This window comes from Amphiura filiformis, chromosome 12 (assembly GCF_039555335.1).
Source record: "Amphiura filiformis chromosome 12, Afil_fr2py, whole genome shotgun sequence".
NCBI classification, from domain to species: domain Eukaryota; kingdom Metazoa; phylum Echinodermata; class Ophiuroidea; order Amphilepidida; family Amphiuridae; genus Amphiura; species Amphiura filiformis.
The window spans coordinates 65517011-65535034 of NC_092639.1; the positions used below are offsets into that span (position 1 = coordinate 65517011).

At 35.9% G+C, this 18024-nt stretch overlaps 1 protein-coding gene across 4 annotated transcripts in view; it reads left to right on the forward strand.

The window, feature by feature from the left end:
* LOC140166580 (ras and EF-hand domain-containing protein homolog) overlaps nucleotides 1-18024 on the forward strand; it is a 60960-nt gene that overhangs the window by 35982 nt on the left and 6954 nt on the right. For 3 of the 4 annotated variants that reach the window (XM_072190075.1, XM_072190078.1, XM_072190077.1), the window contains exons 4-16: nucleotides 330-425; nucleotides 1582-1778; nucleotides 2329-2397; nucleotides 3051-3117; nucleotides 5576-5656; nucleotides 6222-6328; nucleotides 6546-6685; nucleotides 13141-13304; nucleotides 14394-14582; nucleotides 15764-15908; nucleotides 16538-16734; nucleotides 17229-17348; nucleotides 17740-17816. In XM_072190075.1, the coding sequence (XP_072046176.1) occupies nucleotides 330-425; nucleotides 1582-1778; nucleotides 2329-2397; nucleotides 3051-3117; nucleotides 5576-5656; nucleotides 6222-6328; nucleotides 6546-6685; nucleotides 13141-13304; nucleotides 14394-14582; nucleotides 15764-15908; nucleotides 16538-16734; nucleotides 17229-17348; nucleotides 17740-17816 (1649 nt within the window). The remainder of the gene's footprint in view (nucleotides 1-329; nucleotides 426-1581; nucleotides 1779-2328; nucleotides 2398-3050; nucleotides 3118-5575; nucleotides 5657-6221; nucleotides 6329-6545; nucleotides 6686-13140; nucleotides 13305-14393; nucleotides 14583-15763; nucleotides 15909-16537; nucleotides 16735-17228; nucleotides 17349-17739; nucleotides 17817-18024) is intronic. The other variant, XM_072190076.1, reaches the window with a different exon arrangement.

Genomic DNA, 18024 nt, shown 5'->3' on the forward strand with positions numbered 1-18024 from the left:
ACTCACAATTAACAACACCCTGTACAAAGGCAAAATTGTTCTGTCACTGCTTTTTATCATTAACGCATTATTATTATCAGTAATATGGGTAAAATAATAACAGAGTGCACAGTTCTTTGAAATCATCACTGAAATATCGATATAAGGGTTATCATAACAAGGGATATTCCAATATCAATCAATAATATTGGTATCGGGGAAGGGGACGCCTCGCTGCCAATATCATGTCACTGCAAGAAGTATTCATAATTCAATAGTGCACATTTAATATTTGTAAACCCCATATTTATATTGTCAACTTTTTTTGAATATTTTTTACAATGATACAAGAAAAAGAAAAGAACGAAGTAGAAAAAGAGGAATTGAAGGCCAACCTTGAGGCAGAGATACAACAATTACAGACGAATCTTAACAAATTCCAGTCGGTAAGTTACCAGTTTAGTCTGTAGACCCCTATTGATGGTAACAATGCTTACGGCAACGTATAGTGACTTATCTTATCGAGTCAAGTGTTTTGCATGTCTGCAGCCCTCTGCATGTATACATGACGTTGTAATATTCAAATTATACGGAAGCATCCTCATTATGAGCTCTTAAAAGAGCTCGAATAATGATTCCATTGAATTATAATCAGGAAACAGTATTACACATACATCTATGTGTGTTTTATCACCTGTATATTTCACCAAATGCAAGTCAGTTACCCGACCTTTGTAAACTGGGATTGAAATACCGAAAGATTCACCTAATGGCGCACCTGGGCCCCTCTGCCTGGCGGTGAACTTCATGTGCAAACACAGAGCTCCCTCCTCTGAATACCAAGAAGAATTAAGGTCCCGTACCCTCATTTGCTGGTTAGAATTTTACGGGAGGGCAGTTTTAGGTTGTGCCTAAAATGCCACTTACATATCAAGGGAGCACATAGCGCGGTATAGGCGAACCTTTACGGTATTACGTTTATAATATACTTTTCATTAAAAAATGTTTAAAAATCCATAACAAATAACTATAACAACAGATGACGATCACATGTTATTGAGTAGGCCTACACATGATTTTATATTGAATTGATGGAATAAAGAATGACGAACAAAGCTATTTAATATAGTTACATCACGAAAAAAAGAAGAACATGAGAATGAAATAGAGAGGGCTGGAGTGAGAGAGAAAAAGCTTTTGCATATTTAAATAGCATTTTACGTGTCAGCAGGCGCGTGTTTTCAATATGCAAATTAAAATTAATGGAAAGAGGTGCGGTAATAAAATATAGTAATACGAGTTTACAACCAGCATCTTTATGTCCTTAAATGACTTTAAAAAAAAGCCGTAGTTTACTGCTTAATAATAAAAATGTAATAATTTGTTGAGTGAAAAATATACACTGCACACTAGTAGTAAATGGAAAACAAAAATACAAAAATATATACACTTGGACTTTTTACGTAATCTCCCAATCTGGTCGTTTATATAGTCAATTACCAAGCCTTGAATACTGACAGCCTGTACAGAAGTTGAATGACCATTGACGTATTTTTTCGCTAGTATTTGCATTTTTTAAAATCTCATTTCACATTTTTACAGTTTGAGAAGAAATGGTTAGACCGAGACAAGAAAGACGATGTTGTTCAGAATCTTCGGAAGCAACTAGACGAGCTGACAATAGAAAATCGCTCATTGAAAAGTCAGCTTACCGAAGCACAAACTAACCTTACTCTGGCTAGAAGTGAGTTAGTTGCAGTCAAAGCGGAATACGATGACCAGATAGGATTCATGGACACGTAAGTATAAGTAGAGATTTTTGGGAAAGAAAAAATCTGTTTAAATACTTAAATACATTCAAATCTTAAAAGTCAAAAGTTGTCAAGTGTTTACTTGTTGATCTCACTGATCAATATTGCTTCGGAGGATTTATCATTCGTGAAGATTACGTCATTATTTTAGTTTTTAGCGGCATGTGTAGCTTAATTTGATATGTTTCAGAAAAGTCAAATTCGTCGATGAAAATTGGTACACGGAGTGGGAACAATAGACGACCTTGAGGCCTTGCCTGACACTTCGTATATAGTATAATTCATTCGACAAAATGGTATATAAAATGTTTTTTTTACTAAAAAGGGGGCACAACCTTTAACCTGTCATTTATTTCAGTACAGATTTATTCATTATGTTATTATTTACAATAGACACATCAAGAAGTATTTATTATACACTGGTTAATGAAGCTTATCGCCTCCTTCGCTATTATTGCACAATTGTAAACCCATTTATATCAGAAGACTTATTGACTTCATTTGGTTTCTGACTAGTATTGCCCTATTGTTTTTACAGAGAGAAGACACCCATGCAAGACTTCATTCAAGAACAACAAAATCTCAATAGACAAGTGCAATTACTGCAGTAAGTTAAAATTTGAAAATGTGTTGTATGTAATTTGATCAGCTCGTAATCGGCGGGCCTTATAACATCGCGGATTAATATTAATATTAGGGGTAAAAGCCTAACAATTCCCGCCGATTACAAATTGATCAAACTATAATGTTAATGATTTAACAGACCGTCAAAACATGTAAACGACACGTGCATGCCAAAAGAATGTACATTAGAAATCGAGACATGCATGTGGTATATTACTGGAACTTTTTGTTTAGATTGGCTACATTGCGTCTGGTGCGTCCAGATCAGCTCAGTGAGTTAGTTGCCTGATGGAGGCTGGTTGTACCAGACGTGACGTAGCAAATCTAAAAGATAAATTCCAGTATTAGATTTATTCCCAAATTTAGTTGATTTTATTAACTAGATGACGGACAACATAGACACGATCATTTAAAATTTGTGTGACATTTCCCTGCACCAGATCTTTGGTGAGGCTAATGGTACTACTATAAACCACAGTGACTATAAACAGTAGATATCGTGAAGATGACCCTCGATCGTTAGCAGATATATTATTGAAGAAAAGAATGCGGATATTTATTCTTTTGTTTTTAATGTTTCTTTAACAACTTAGCGTAACATTTTGTAATTGGTATCATATATGAATTTATTTTTAGGGATGCAAACAGAAAACTTCAAGACACTAATGATGAATTACGTGCACAGGTGGATTACCATCGAAAGGTGGGTTTACATAACAACCGATAATGACGTAATGAATCAAAATACTTACCCCTTTTATCATGTAAATTGCATTCAGTAATTACATGTGCGTTTCCAATTCATTCATTCATTCATTTTGTTCATTCGATTCCATTAACTTCAAATTCTTCACTGATGTTGTACAAAATTGTTACTCTTCTCAGCATAAACATAATAAGACATGTTTATTGTTTATCTAATCCATTCATACTGCTTCAAATCGCACTTTCTCATACTACTCCAAAACATGGAATGCTCTCCCAAAGTCTGACAGAAACTCTGATTCAATTTCCACTTTTAAGAAGTCTCTCAAGACTCAGTTATAAGTTGTCTTTTTATTCCATTGTTCCTGTTGTTTCTTGTGTTTCCAAGCACATCGTTCTAATTCTTGATGTAGATGTGCTATATAAATGCTTGTAATGTAATGTAATGTAATGTAATGTAATGTAATGTAATGTAATGTAATGTAATGTAATGTAATGTAATGTAATGTTTTACAACTTTCTCTATCATGTTCATGGTCATTTACATTGCAAGTGTGGTCTTAAGAAACATTTTGCTTGTAGGGGTCTTCTTCGAAGCAGGTATCAATAGGGATCTCATTTTGACAGGGAGATGGTTCTGAACCAAGGGATATAATTATGTGTACATTCATATCAAAAGGACGCACCTGTCGGTTGCTGCATGTATCTCTTTTTATATAATATTAATAGCTAGGAATAAATACCAGACTCATCTCAAGTGGAGGTCACTTCAAATCATCACCAAGTCACATGCTTTAGGAATGTTCTCTATATTCTTAGACCATGTGACTTGTGGATGATTTGAAGTGATTTCCACTTGAGATGAGTCTGGTATTTATTCGACCTAAAAGTGACACAATCCCATAGCAAAAAGAAAAGTTTCCCGGTGACCACCCGATGACCATTCGGTGGTTATCAGAAACCTTTCGGGTACCTTTTCCAGAGTTATCCGAAAGTGCCCGCTAGCGGATACCTTGCGGATACCTAATTAAGTTATCCAAAAGTTTTCGGGTAGACACCCAGAAGTCTCCCAAAAACTCAAATATTTCAAATGAGTTACCCAGAAGGTTCCCAGAAACTTATATTCTTTGCAGGAGTTACCCGGTGGTTATCCGCTTTTAATTTGACCTTGAAAATAGCATTAAGCATCTTAAGAATGCGTGGGTGGGTATATGGTCAAATTAAGGTCACTGTATGAATTCAAAATGGAGTAGCTAGCTGTTGGCAGTTGGAATATATTTGTGCAGAATATTCAAGTTATTTGTGGTCCAAAATGTATGGATTTACATGTAGGACATTACAAGATGTTTAATAATTAATCTGGAACATGCTGTAGGAATTATAAAGCATTGCATGCTTGATTTCATATGACAATGCAGGTAGGAAAATTTGTATGAAATGATTTGTATTGATGCAGTTTTTATACACAATGTACCTAATATATGACACATTTGAATGTTTAGTTTATATCTTTTCTAGTAAATCATACATGATTTTGACAGTAAATTAATGTCAATTAAATTACTAATCATCAGCTAATGTGTCAATTAACTTATAAGCTTTATGTTAAGCTATTTGTTGTAAATAAATTATAATATTTGATATAGAAATTATAGGCTGTGTCAGTGATGTGATCACACTTAGGTACTGTATACATGTTTATATGCTGATATCAATTTGGTTGTACATTAATTGGAATTTAAATCAGAAGAATATTTTTGTACAATAACTACAATAATTACACTGTACACTTTCAAGTTTCTTATAGCAATTAGCACAAGCTCAACTGCCATGACTGCAAAGTTGTATTTCTCCAAAAACTATACAATTCAAATAATAAGCTAAATTGCCTAATAAATTTGTGCATACTCATGAATTTGTATTTCTGCATTCCCCAAAAGGTCAACAGGAAGTCTCCAAAGAGGTCACCAGGTATATCATCACCAAAAGTTATCCGCTAGGTCCCCGAAAAGTTATCGGGTAGTTATCCGCTGGTTCCCCAAAAAAGTCATCGGGTGGTTACCCGCTAGTTTCCCAAAACAGTCATCGGGTAGTCATCCGGTACCTATTACCTGAAAGGTATCCACTATTGTTTCCCAAAAATTTATCGGGTAGTCACCCGCTACCTATCTAATTTGCATGTGAAATTTGCCGGTGTCTACCCGGTGACTATCGGGAAGTTATCCGAAAAAGGTCTCATTTTTTGATATGGGATAGCAGCCGACCAATGTGTCCTTTTGATATTGTAATCTTCACAAGGAGATCGATCCCTAAAACCCTTCTATAGAGACAACACTGCAATGTTAAATGTAACCTATCTTTAACCATTGTTTCCATGTATCTTATTCTATCCTATTGCATTCCTGCCTCCTTGTGACTTCTATGCTGTCTTTACGCTGTTTTTACGCTGTTGACAGCCTAAATCTCGCTCTGGAACACCACCTAGCATGGTCGCAAGACGACAGAGTCTTCAAATTAATATGCTGGACTGTTACCAGGTAGCTTTGCTTTTTACTTTCAATTTGTCTCCGAGAGGATACCCCACACCTCCCACACCCACACAGATTCATCTCCTTGTTGGTATTGGCGTTTCCTCTGAGCTGGCAAAGTCAACTTAAACGCTTATTAAGCAATATTATTTTCACATTTACGTGACCGAGTTAGCCGAGTACAGCGTTCCATTACAGAGATGGCGCCTCTGTTATTATATGGCGCTTAATGATACCAGATAATTCTTGTTCCGCTTTCTTATTTGTCTTTGATGCCACTTTTGCTTACTAAATTTGTTTTTTCATATTATCCATTACTTCCCTTTTTTTCTCACTTTCCCTTAATGTTGTACGTTAAAAAGTTATATTTCACATTCTATTACCATGATTACCACATACACCACATCACACATTTGAAATTTAACAATGGTATCAATTTATCGTATTCATAGTCTAATTCATAACAAAATTGAATTCTTTGTAGCGTTTTACACATTCATGTCATTAATGTTGTCAAAATTGAATCCATTCACTGAGCCCGTTCACATCATTCATATATTCATAATTTCTACAGTCAAGTCAGCCGCCTAAATCTCGGTCTACAACTCCAACACGAAGACCAAGCTTACAAATGCTGGAATACATGGATGAAGTTGCAGCTGAGGCTAATGCCTTCGACAGGTGAGTACTGAGTATGTTAAACTGAGTAGGGACCTATAGTCAGCTATATAATCTTCACCTGCGTGTCTTTATGGTTTTGTGACCTGTGATATTTCGCTACAAATCATAAATAAAATTAATATCATTGTTGACTCGTTTTATCTATCTGAGCTGCATTGCGTAAGGATATACAATATATCTGACATCTGGCTTTTAACATGTCTTCTCTTGTGTACAGAGATTACCACAGGAAGCAACGCTCTAGGTATAACTCACAGAATTCACATGAATCGGATTTATCCGTCATGTCAGGAATACCAAGACGGCAGTTTGTGTATCATCAAACGACTGTAGATGGGGACTACCCTGATGATGTCGGTAAGTGAAATCACTAGTGTCGATAAATATTTTTGCAAGAGGCTATTGCCTTTTACAAGCTGAATTTCAAGCGAAACGTTAGTCCACATTAGTACCTACGTCAGAGATTAAAAAGAATACAGTGATTGTTTCAACTTCAAGGACACACTTTAAAACTGAAAAATGTTTAATAATTGATTTTGTGGTAAAATTTCCATCATGACAGGGCTTCCAAGAATATCAGTGCTCTTACACTGAAGTAGGCCTATAGCTACCCTGTATAAAGAAAGTTGAAATAGATAAATGTAGGGATGACCAATGACCCATCAACTTGATTAGCACACTCCCATAGACATGCAGGGAGCTCAACTGTGCACTGCTTGCACAGACATTTCTAAATTGAGCTCATTCTTTTATTTTTCATAATTTTTCTGTAAAATTGGAGATGTTAATGCCAATTATGTTTTGTAACTATCCTGCAAATTACAGCATCATAACTTATTTGGTTTTTCTGTAAGTGTGAGTCAAAATTGGTCAATCGCCACAGTGCGCTTAATTGCCAGTGGCCCAGTGCAGCACTGCTCAGAATGGCACAAAATATTCAGATGAAAAAGATCAGGTGACCACCTTGACCTACTGAGCTGTAATTTGGCAGAGTTGTTGTTATTACCTCTATCATACCCTCTGTAAAAAAAAAAAAAAAACGGACAAGTAGATCTCGAGTTAAAAATTAAATCACCAGCTTCCTTTGGAATTTCCAAACACCTTTCGAATCATGTTAAATAGACACCTTTCTGAACATAAATGTGAAGTTTCATGCTCATTTGTTGTATTATTCACCTGATCTCAACCCTAAACATTTTCTTATATTTATACCATCTGCACTGACTTGCTGCTATACACGCACAGGAGCTGTACTTTTAAAATACGCGCCTAATCAATAATGAGTCTTTCACTCCATTGTTAAAGTACTGTGCTCTCTGTAGCATATGGTGTGACCAGGCCCTGGATGTGATGGTTTTGTAGCACATGACAGTATTCATTCAAGCCTATCAAGGTCTGTTATTAGCCACTTGCTGAATGGCTGGGCATTATCAGCTATCAAAGAGATACCTTATGCTGCTGCCAATCACAATAGAGGTTAAACATTTTGTTAAAACCCCAGAAGTGATATCAGGATAAAGCTGTGCATGTTGGTACTTGATTGTTTGGATTCCTATGTTGAAAATCCCTTGTAGTACATTAGTATTTTTCTTATGTGTAGTGTATATTGTTGTGGAAAAAAAGTTCACACTGGACTTTTGATTTTGTGCCACTTTGGCCATTATGGATGATTTTTGGCAAATGTTTTCTAAAAGCATGATTTCAGTGCCTCGGTTTGAAGAAATACTTAATGCTATTGACTAGTAAAGTGCCATTTCATAAGAAACCCCTTTGATACTTTCACAATATGCTTGTTTCATGTTTGCATATATATTAAAATAAAGAAATATAAAAAGGTAAATATATGCTTATACCAATTTTGCTCACATTGCTATATTTAGACTTTGTCAATTTATTTCGTTCAATGACCGGTCAGAATGGGAAACTTTGAAAATTCATAATTCGAAAAGTTTTTGACCGATTTTGACCATTTAACCACCAAAATACTTCTGTTGATGAGTTCTTTCCAGAAAATAATCTTTTGTAGCAAAAGGGGCAACATGAAATTATGATGGTCATCCCTAATAAATGTGACACAAATAAAACATTATTTCTTGCACATAGTCATTTTATTAATATATCAAACCGGAGCCTTGACTAATATCTTTACTTCGTGTAATCGTGGTAATGATGCACTGTTGTTCCTTTTTTTAAACCGATCTTTGGTATTTTCGCCTGGCTTATTCTGAGAAGTCTTAAGATCCATTAGCCGTGTGTTGCTTTTAAGACCTTTCAGAGTATATCATATTCTGACGATAGTTGTAGTTTAGGAGAAAGTAATGTTGCTGTATAAATCCCAGTGGCATTTTCATTTATTTTCAAATTGTTTTTAACTATAATATCATTACGATGTCATACAAATCTCAATTACTACCGGTACTTTTTTAATTTAGCATTTAATTATCTCAGAGATGAGTATTCATACCAAGGTAAGTTGTTATGAAATGGTTTGCATTGAATTATATCCTATTCCATAAAATACAGTGCTCAGTTTTTGGGATTGAAAAATATTATCCTGTTTTAGCAATCCTAATCCCATATGGCAATAAAAATAAAGGATTATGTTTTATTTGGCAAAACAGGCTGGTATTTTTTAAATCCCAAAAAATTGTGGAATCAGGAGTATACCTAACGTTTGACAACAGAATGCGTGGAAAAGTTTCGTTTGATGTGTCTAATAATAATACTATTTTAAACATTAAAATAACATCAGCAAAAACAACAAAAATAAAAATATAAATAATATTGATAATAATAGTCCATACCCCACAATAACCATTTTAAATTTACCATTTTAGATTAACCTTTTTAACCTCGACCCGGGGGTGGGGGGGTGGGTCACTCCCATTGTGGCCTGTACACCATCCGCGATAATAAAAACGCGTAAAAAGGGTAGTTTTTCGTGGGTAAGCTCGATACACGCGTATCGTGTTTAGGGTGTCAAAAACATGAAAAAAATTGGAAAAGGGGTAGCAAAATTGCAATTGCTAATACGCGGAAATGAAATTTAGGGTATGAAATTTGATGCAAGGAAAAAATCCCTGTTTATGGTGTGAAAACAGGCGCGTGTTACCTGTTTACGGTATCGTTTTACCCTTGTTTAGGGTGCTTTTCAAAAGTTGATTATCGCGGATGGTGTACAGGCCACAATGGGAGTGATCCCAGGACCTCGACAGTTTTGCATATTGCGAAACCCTGGAATTGGCCTATTTGTATTACAAATTGTCAAGCTGATGAAATTGATATGTATGTGTGATATCTGCACAGCTTTGCAATTAAATGCGCATATAAAATTTTATTTATTTCTCGTTGTATTATAGTGTCTACAAACATCTGGCCATTTATTATATATACATGTACATAAAAATTTGCATTTTTATGCATTGTGAAAATAGCCCAAAACGTGCAATTGCACATGTTTTTTTACAGTCACAAAAGTCATAGACGATACGCCAATGCAATCTTGAGGATAGGCTAAGATATTACATTACTGTTTATAGCCCAATTTTTTCTATTTTGTGTTATTTTATTTAATAATTGGATATAACATAACTGATTTTAGACTTTGTAAAATCTTTAGTCTTGATTGTCACAGCATAAAAACACCCTAAAGTGCACTATTTCAGCCTTATTCTCAAAAAATTGCCAAATATTTAAATTGTTCTTTTATTGCCATGTTAGTTGTTAACCCTATATTTGATTTGGCAAAACAGAATAATATCCAAAGTATTACTACTGTATTTTTCTCTAATCGGTACTAATGATATCAAATTGCACTGTGCTACCAATAATTCACTACTTATTAATTTGAAAATTATGACCAAGTTTATAATAAAACAAACAACCTAGGATTACCACACATTTGTCCCCAAAAACTTTACAAGTAGGCCTATTATTAAAAATATTAATTTTGTAAATAGAATGAAAAGAAGAGGATTTATCTGTAAAAACTCGATTTACACGGATGGCGACATAATATTATAAAAATTATTAGGTATAAAATTGAGTTATGGTGTATTTATGATAAAATAGATACTAGTATATCCCTATGGGTAAAATCAATTTTCTTTCAATTATCATAAATAATTGATTTTAAATTAAAATTGAGCATAAATTTTGCCAGCTGTTCTCCGTTAATCAATGTAATATATTTGGCAAAGGTTACACGTAATTATTAACGTTCAAATATTATGAAAATATTATAAATATGGATGGTATTATAGTAATGTTGTTCTTTATAAGGTTATATATAGTAACTATTTTAAACTGTTGCGATTTGGTAGTTCCCGGGGGTAGTTCACAGCATATTGCGAATGGTATTGAGCTTTAGCAAAAATTGCATTGATCATTTCATATCACAGTACTTTTGTAGGTCCTTGAGTTACGGTATGTTGTAAAGAGTGATGAAACAACAGCACTTTTGTAAAACGTACATAACTCATTAACAACAATAAATCAAGCACGTTTTCAAAGTATATGATTTGTAGAATAACATTAAAGTGTTATTTTTCAATAATATATTGATTTAAATAATGAAAATCAATATTTTTGGCTGCTTCGACCAACAAGGCTAAAAAAACTAATTTGTTTCACGTCAGCCGCGTGCGTTTTGTTTTGGGGAGCAAATGTGACGCAGTTTTGTCAACAAATTTATGACAACATTTTCAACTGCACATTGTTTTCATTCATTCTCATACACACAATATGAAATCAATAAATCCTATGAAAATCAATCTATCGTCGTCATCGATCTACTCATATCTGAGTATTCGTGACCTTTCTGATGAAGCTTTTCTACTCAGGTCGATCTTGCGCTTTGGTGTAACAGCTATAAACTGACAAGAAATAATCCCATCTGTCCACCTCTTCCTCTGCTTATTTTCCACTCAACTTTTCTGAACATAACCACTTTCTCTAGATTGATTCCTTCTCACCTGTCAACATGTCCAAAATACTGTAACTTCTGTTTCATCACTGAGTTGAAGAGTGAGTCTTTCTCCCCTATTTCATGTCGAACACTCTCATCTGTTCTTTTGGCAATCCATGGGATGCACAGAAGCTTTCTCCAGCACCGCATCTCAAACGCTTCATATAATGTGTAGGATAATTGTCACACCCCGGGGTCACACCTAATGTTTGTGATTTGAGGTAGAAGTTAATACCATATTATAAAACATGACTCAAACGCATTTCTGTTTCAGACGACGGGAAACAGATGTTGTTTAAACCTATGGCTATTCTTTTAAGGGGGGGGGGGTACTATACACCCCAGTGTTAACTTTGTGACTATCTTTGCATTTTCTCAAAAATAATAACACACTGGTAACAAATGTTATGTATATTATAGGGGCAAGGTATCCAGTTACTACACTAAAATTGCAGTGAACCAAGACAAGCGGTTCATTTTATTCGATAGGAAATGAGGTACATCCTAGCCGTACCTCATTTCTTATCATAAATAACAAACCGCTTGTCTTGGGTCACTGAAATTTCGGTGTAGTGATTGGATTCCTTGCCCCTATGATATACATAACTTTTGTTACCAGTGTATACTTAGTTTTTTGAGAAAAATGCAAAAAGAGTCACAAATTTATCGAAGGTGTAGTGCCCCCTTAAAGACACCAATCTACCACATACATGTATGCTTTTGAATCAAAGAGCCTTACTTGGTCAAAAACTAAAGAAAACAAAGAAGAATTTTATTTATTTGCTATTATTATAGTCTTCATTTGACTAAAATCATGACAACACACATAAGTGATTTATTGTAAAGAAAAAAAAGCAAAACAAAATAAAACATCACCGAATCTTTGAAAATGCACAACAAAAACAACAATTACTGTGAAATAATGTTACAAAATATAACTTACATGGATTTTTTTGTTTCAAGAGATGAAATAAAACAACTATTTACATTTTAACATTATTCGGTATTATAATAGGCACAGAAGCCAAATTTGTTCAATCTTCCGATCGACTGTCGATGCTCCTTCGATGCCAATGACTAATGACCAAAAAAAGCAGAGTGAACTACAAATATTAATGTCACACATTATAACATATATAACAATGATCATTTAATCGATATTTCATAAACAATAACGATTAAAGAAGCATCGATGGTCGATCGAATGATCAAACCAATTTGGTTCCACCATGTCAGCAACCAAACTTAGTGCTAATAATTATGTGTGAAGTATTAAAGTAACACGATGTTGTAAAAATGGTTTTGTGTTGATTTGATTTGATTTGACGTTTTGATTTAATTAACAATAATTATGTTATAACTGACGGATTGTAATTATACTTTACGCCCGCATAACCATGTCCTACTTTGTAATGAAATTAAATCTACATGATGTAATCACTATATAACTACAGTGAAATTTAAAAAAAAGGTTAACATGGAGTGAATTAGACTGTGCGATAAATCCGAGCACTTCATCATAGATGTTCACAAGTAAACATTTAAAAGGCACCAAACCTTAAAAGGACGATGAAAGATTATCTGTATAAATTATCAATTTTAGCTTATAAAAACTGATCCACCGCCACCAAATGATTAACAAACTTATAAATATAGGCCTAAATGTTAAATAGGCCAACTTTATTAAAATAACACATGCTTTATAAGTAAGTGTCACCATGGTTACCGTGTTAACCAGCATCGACTGTTTGTGTTTCTATGTTAACCCGGGATGTTAACCATAGTTTCCGAATTCGTATGTTTATGTTAAATTTCATTATCTTATTATTCCGCTTATCGTTCACAGATTCAGGCAACTCTACCCTTCGTGATCCACTCGAGCTGGACTCCGAGTTGGAAGCACATGGTATCATTTTCGATGACTTCCACCAATCAACGCGCAGAACACCTGACTACCACCAATTATCGCGTAAAACTCCTCCTCCCGTCACGGAAAAACTGGTCACACAGGTAAGGACAATGGTGATTTTGGCCAAACTTTGTCACTTTTACTATAACGGTATGGCAAGTGGCGGCGGAGGGAAGTTTTAAAATTTAGGGGGGTGGGGTGGGGTCGGGGACGAGCATATGTTTTGTTTCTGTTTTCCTAGGTAATTTGCTGCGTTGCACGCACTTGTCTCCGATTGGCTGCTGAGGCGATCTGTTGTTGCCGAGTGGAAATTTATGAATGAACTGTGCGCCGTGCGCGTTGTTAGCGCCGAATTTGTAACATCACGGTAGTCGCGCTCGTCAAAGGTTTGCTGCATTTTAGTATAGTAAGTAACTAAACTTATAAGTGACAAGTAAGGTGCTTTAAGCACACAAGCTTAAAGGTACATTGTCATACGGAAAAACTGGTCACACAGGTAAGGACAATGGTGATTTTGGCCAAACTTTGTCACTTTTACTATAACGGTATGGCAAGTGGCGGCGGAGGGAAGTTTTAAAATTTAGGGGGGTGGGGTGGGGTCGGGGACGAGCATATGTTTTGTTTCTGTTTTCCTAGGTAATTTGTTTCCAACCCCACCCCCACGTGTCACAAAGAAATCTACACCACTGCCCACTGATATACTAAAATGCAGTAAACTTTTGACGAGCGCGTATTGTAATGATACATCGTGTATTTACTGCGTTGCACGCACTTGTCTCCGATTGGCTGCTGAGGCGATCTGTTGTTGCCGAGTGGAAATTTATGAATGAACTGTGCGCCGTGCGCGTTGTTAGCGCCGAATTTGTAACATCACGGTAGTCGCGCTCGTCAAAGGTTTGCTGCATTTTAGTATAGTAAGTAACTAAACTTATAAGTGACAAGTAAGGTGCTTTAAGCACACAAGCTTAAAGGTACATTGTCATAGGGATGTTCCAGTAGTACGATCACAAGGGGTTAAAGAAGTAGCCGGCAGTAGAAATTCAAGTGACCACAACGTATTACACGTTGGCTGACGGGGCTTCTGGACGTAGAATATATTTTACACACGTTCTCCAGATCAGATCATGCGCCAATAAATATCTTTTGCTATATTTATCACACTAAAGTTAATCCGTTTTCTTCTTTTTCAGATGTCTCATGGCGACTCAGCATTTAAGCCTACAAATCCCTTCTTCACATCATCAGAACCATCTCATAAATCACCTATGCCATCAAACCCGGTCATAACCGCAGAGAAACAGACGGAGAAGTTTCATCGGAACTCCTCACCGAGATCGAGTACCAGTAGTACCAGAAGCCGTAAAAGGACACTGCCTAAGGTATCAAAATACATCGAGGATTTACTGGGGTTTTGAGGTATGGTGATGGGTGCCAATGAAGGCTGCTTGCTGTGGATGAAGCCTAGAGTTTGATGTGCAACTCACACTATACAAATTCTTTTACGTTGCTATGATGCTTAGTATTTTAGAGTACCGTAAAGTTTCGCCTATATGGCGCATTAGGGCTGGACATAACTGGAATTTTAGGTACAAACTAAAAGTGCCCCGTAAAAATACCACATGCAAATAAAAGCGCGGACCCTACTGTTTAGGATTTTTTTTTATAGAAGGGAGCTCTCTATTTGTATGGGGAATTTACACTAAGGCAAAGGAACCCATACGCGCCATTCCCGGGGCGCCATTAGTCGAAACTTTACGGTAGTTCATTTAGTACCAATATAACGTTAATTGCCCGTTCTCTGATCATGCTGATTGTACTTGGTACATGGTTTTAATGTGTACTAACATATCGTCACGTCAGCAATAATTCATGTTATTCTAATTCACTGCAATCATTGAATATATAGAACACACTTTCTCGCACACTTTTTCCAATGTTTCTTATTTTCTTATAAATTGATATGAACCTGTTTATACTTTGCACATTTTATTTGACAAATATGTCTTATGTTTTTCTTCTTTCTTCTTCGTAATGGAGGTAAATCCGCTAATGATTTTGGGTTGCTAACTAAACTCCCTAGGAAATTTTAACCCCCTTAAACCAACCTCCTTATAAGAACATTTCAAGTCTCCCCTTCCCCTACCCCATAGTTTCAAATTAAAAATTGACCAGGGAAACGCACAAGTTCAACTTTATTTGTGGCTAATAGAGTGAGAAATTTCACCTTCCTTTTGGGCTAAAATTGATTGAAATTAAAAAATTGACATAGTAAACACAACATTTCCCCTTAATTTTGGGCTATAGGCCTAATTGGGTTAAAATGATATTTTTCGCCTTTTACGCAAAATTGTCGTGGTAATACAGAGCCAAAATGATGTCCACTGGGATTTTTTGTTATCTTTTTCCCCTCAGACAACTGACCCTGATACGTCACGGAATATGTAAAATGAGTGAACCCCCCCCCCTCAAAATTATTATCATTTTGTCAAGTCCACATTGCATTGTGTCTGCAAAATGATTGACTATATTCCTCTACATTATAATCTCATTTGCATAACAGTTACCGTCAGATGTTCCACGTTCCCAGAATGCACCAGACCGGATGTATAAGATCGTCCTAGCCGGGGATGCAGCTGTAGGGAAATCCAGTTTGATCATGAGATTATGCAAAGGAATATTCCAAACCAATCTCAATTCCACATTAGGTAAGCACGCTGGCAGACGTTGTGTTTTTAAATACAGTTTGATCATGAGATTATGCAAGGGAATATTCCAAACCAATTTCAATTCCACATTAGGTAAGCACGCTGGCAGACGTTGTGTTTTTAAATCCAGTTTGATCATGAGATTATGCAAGGGAATATTCCAAACCAATCTCAATTCCACATTAGGTAAGCACGCTGGCAGACCTTGTATTTTTACTGTGTGTAAAGTAAACGACATCCATTACTTGCATATGACATCACCAGATTGTCAACCATCTTTTGGTATCAACTGGTTTATTGTTGTTTTTCCCGAGCTTCATTCTGTAACGTTTTAGCGAAAATACATACATCATTGATAAATATAAAATCGGTGGTATTCAAATTACATATCTATTTATGAGCAAACGCGTAAATGAGCAAACCGATGCTTAAAACATCTCTTTTCAGAGCCATCACTCATTACTAGGCTATAGAGGCAGTAAACTATGATATTCTATAGATAACCAGTTTACCCGCCGATATATATTTCACGGAGGTTGTACACTGCATATCGGTTCCAGTTTAACAATTGCCTTTCGTAAAATAAAATATTCTTAAACTGCTACCGTTGCATTTCGTCATTAATATAGGTGTGGATTTCCAAATGAAGACACTGGAAGTGGACGGTAAAGTCACATCATTACAGCTGTGGGACACGGCAGGACAAGAGCGATTCAGGTCAATTGCCAAGTCATACTTCAGGCGAGCTGATGGAGTACTTCTGCTTTATGATGTCACATTTGAGAGGTCGTTTATCAATGTCCGAGACTGGATAGAAGCTATCGAGGTATGTATATTATAATTGAAGACCGAATTAAAAAGATTTGTTTGCGTCTGACGTCCTGTCAACCAGACCAAAATTGCCGTACTGTGCAGGTCAGCAACCAATCACGCCGCGCCTTTGCCCTGACGTAAGACGCAAACTAGTCTTTTTAATTCATTCTTCAATTATAGTCAATTATTCTGGCAAAGAAATATATGTAGCAATAACTGTAACTATATGAATACATAACCGTTCAAATGGCCAGATAGTAAACAAGTTTTAAAACCGCTATTTATTCTTGCCAAATACCAAGGTGCAAATTTGCATTGTGTTCAAAAACGTTTTATTGTAACAAAATATTAGTTTAAACAAATTAGATGTGCAGAAAATGTAATACTACACTAAAAACTTAAGTAACATTGGGTAAATAGCAATTTAGCACGGTTGAATTAAGCCATCTCAATCGGAAGTAGATCCTGACTGTTTAAACTTTTGAAATATCATATTTTTCTCACTAGGATGGAGCACAGAAGCAAGTCCCGATTATGATCTGTGGTAATAAAGTAGACTTACGTGCATCAGCTAGTGCAGATGGTGTAAGATGCGTACGGACAGAGGACGGTGAACGTTTGGCAGGGGTAAGAGTAATCTAATAACCAAAAAGCTTTTATTATCACGTAAAATAAAGCCATGCACCCTATTCTTCAACTTTTATATGTCCATAAGTACGGACGCATCAATATACAGTTTGTTACACAGTTCCCTTACTTGTGTGTGGCGTCCCCGAATCACTCTTTCATTACTGTACTGAATTCTTCTGCATCCAGTCCAGTGTCGAGTTTGAGGATGCTTTGGAATCGCGTTTAACAGTTCCTCGCTCCAGTAATGTGCACTTTTCATAGGCTGCTGCCCTCATTCGTCAACTGTCTGAAGCATAACACAGTACATAACACATCAGACACTGATGGGGTTAGTCTACACTTTCCAGCAGTTTAATATCCATATTTGGTTATATCTTTAATTTTACAGTCATTCAATGCCTTGTTTTGTGAAACCAGCATCAAGGATGGATCGAATGTAGTAGAAGCTGTGACGCAACTTGCCAGGTAAGAAAGTGCGGGTGGTAAGAGTGTTTGCTTAATGGATTTTATGATTGGAGATCCAGTGATGGGAAAACCTGTATTACGTTTAATACATGCTTGGCTTTAAGGTTCATGAGTTTATGATATGGGGGTATTGTAGGGGTGTTTTGAGGGGTGGACCGAGTGGAAGGGAGAGTTGTGTGTTTGTGGGAGAGGTGTAGGGGTGTGTTGG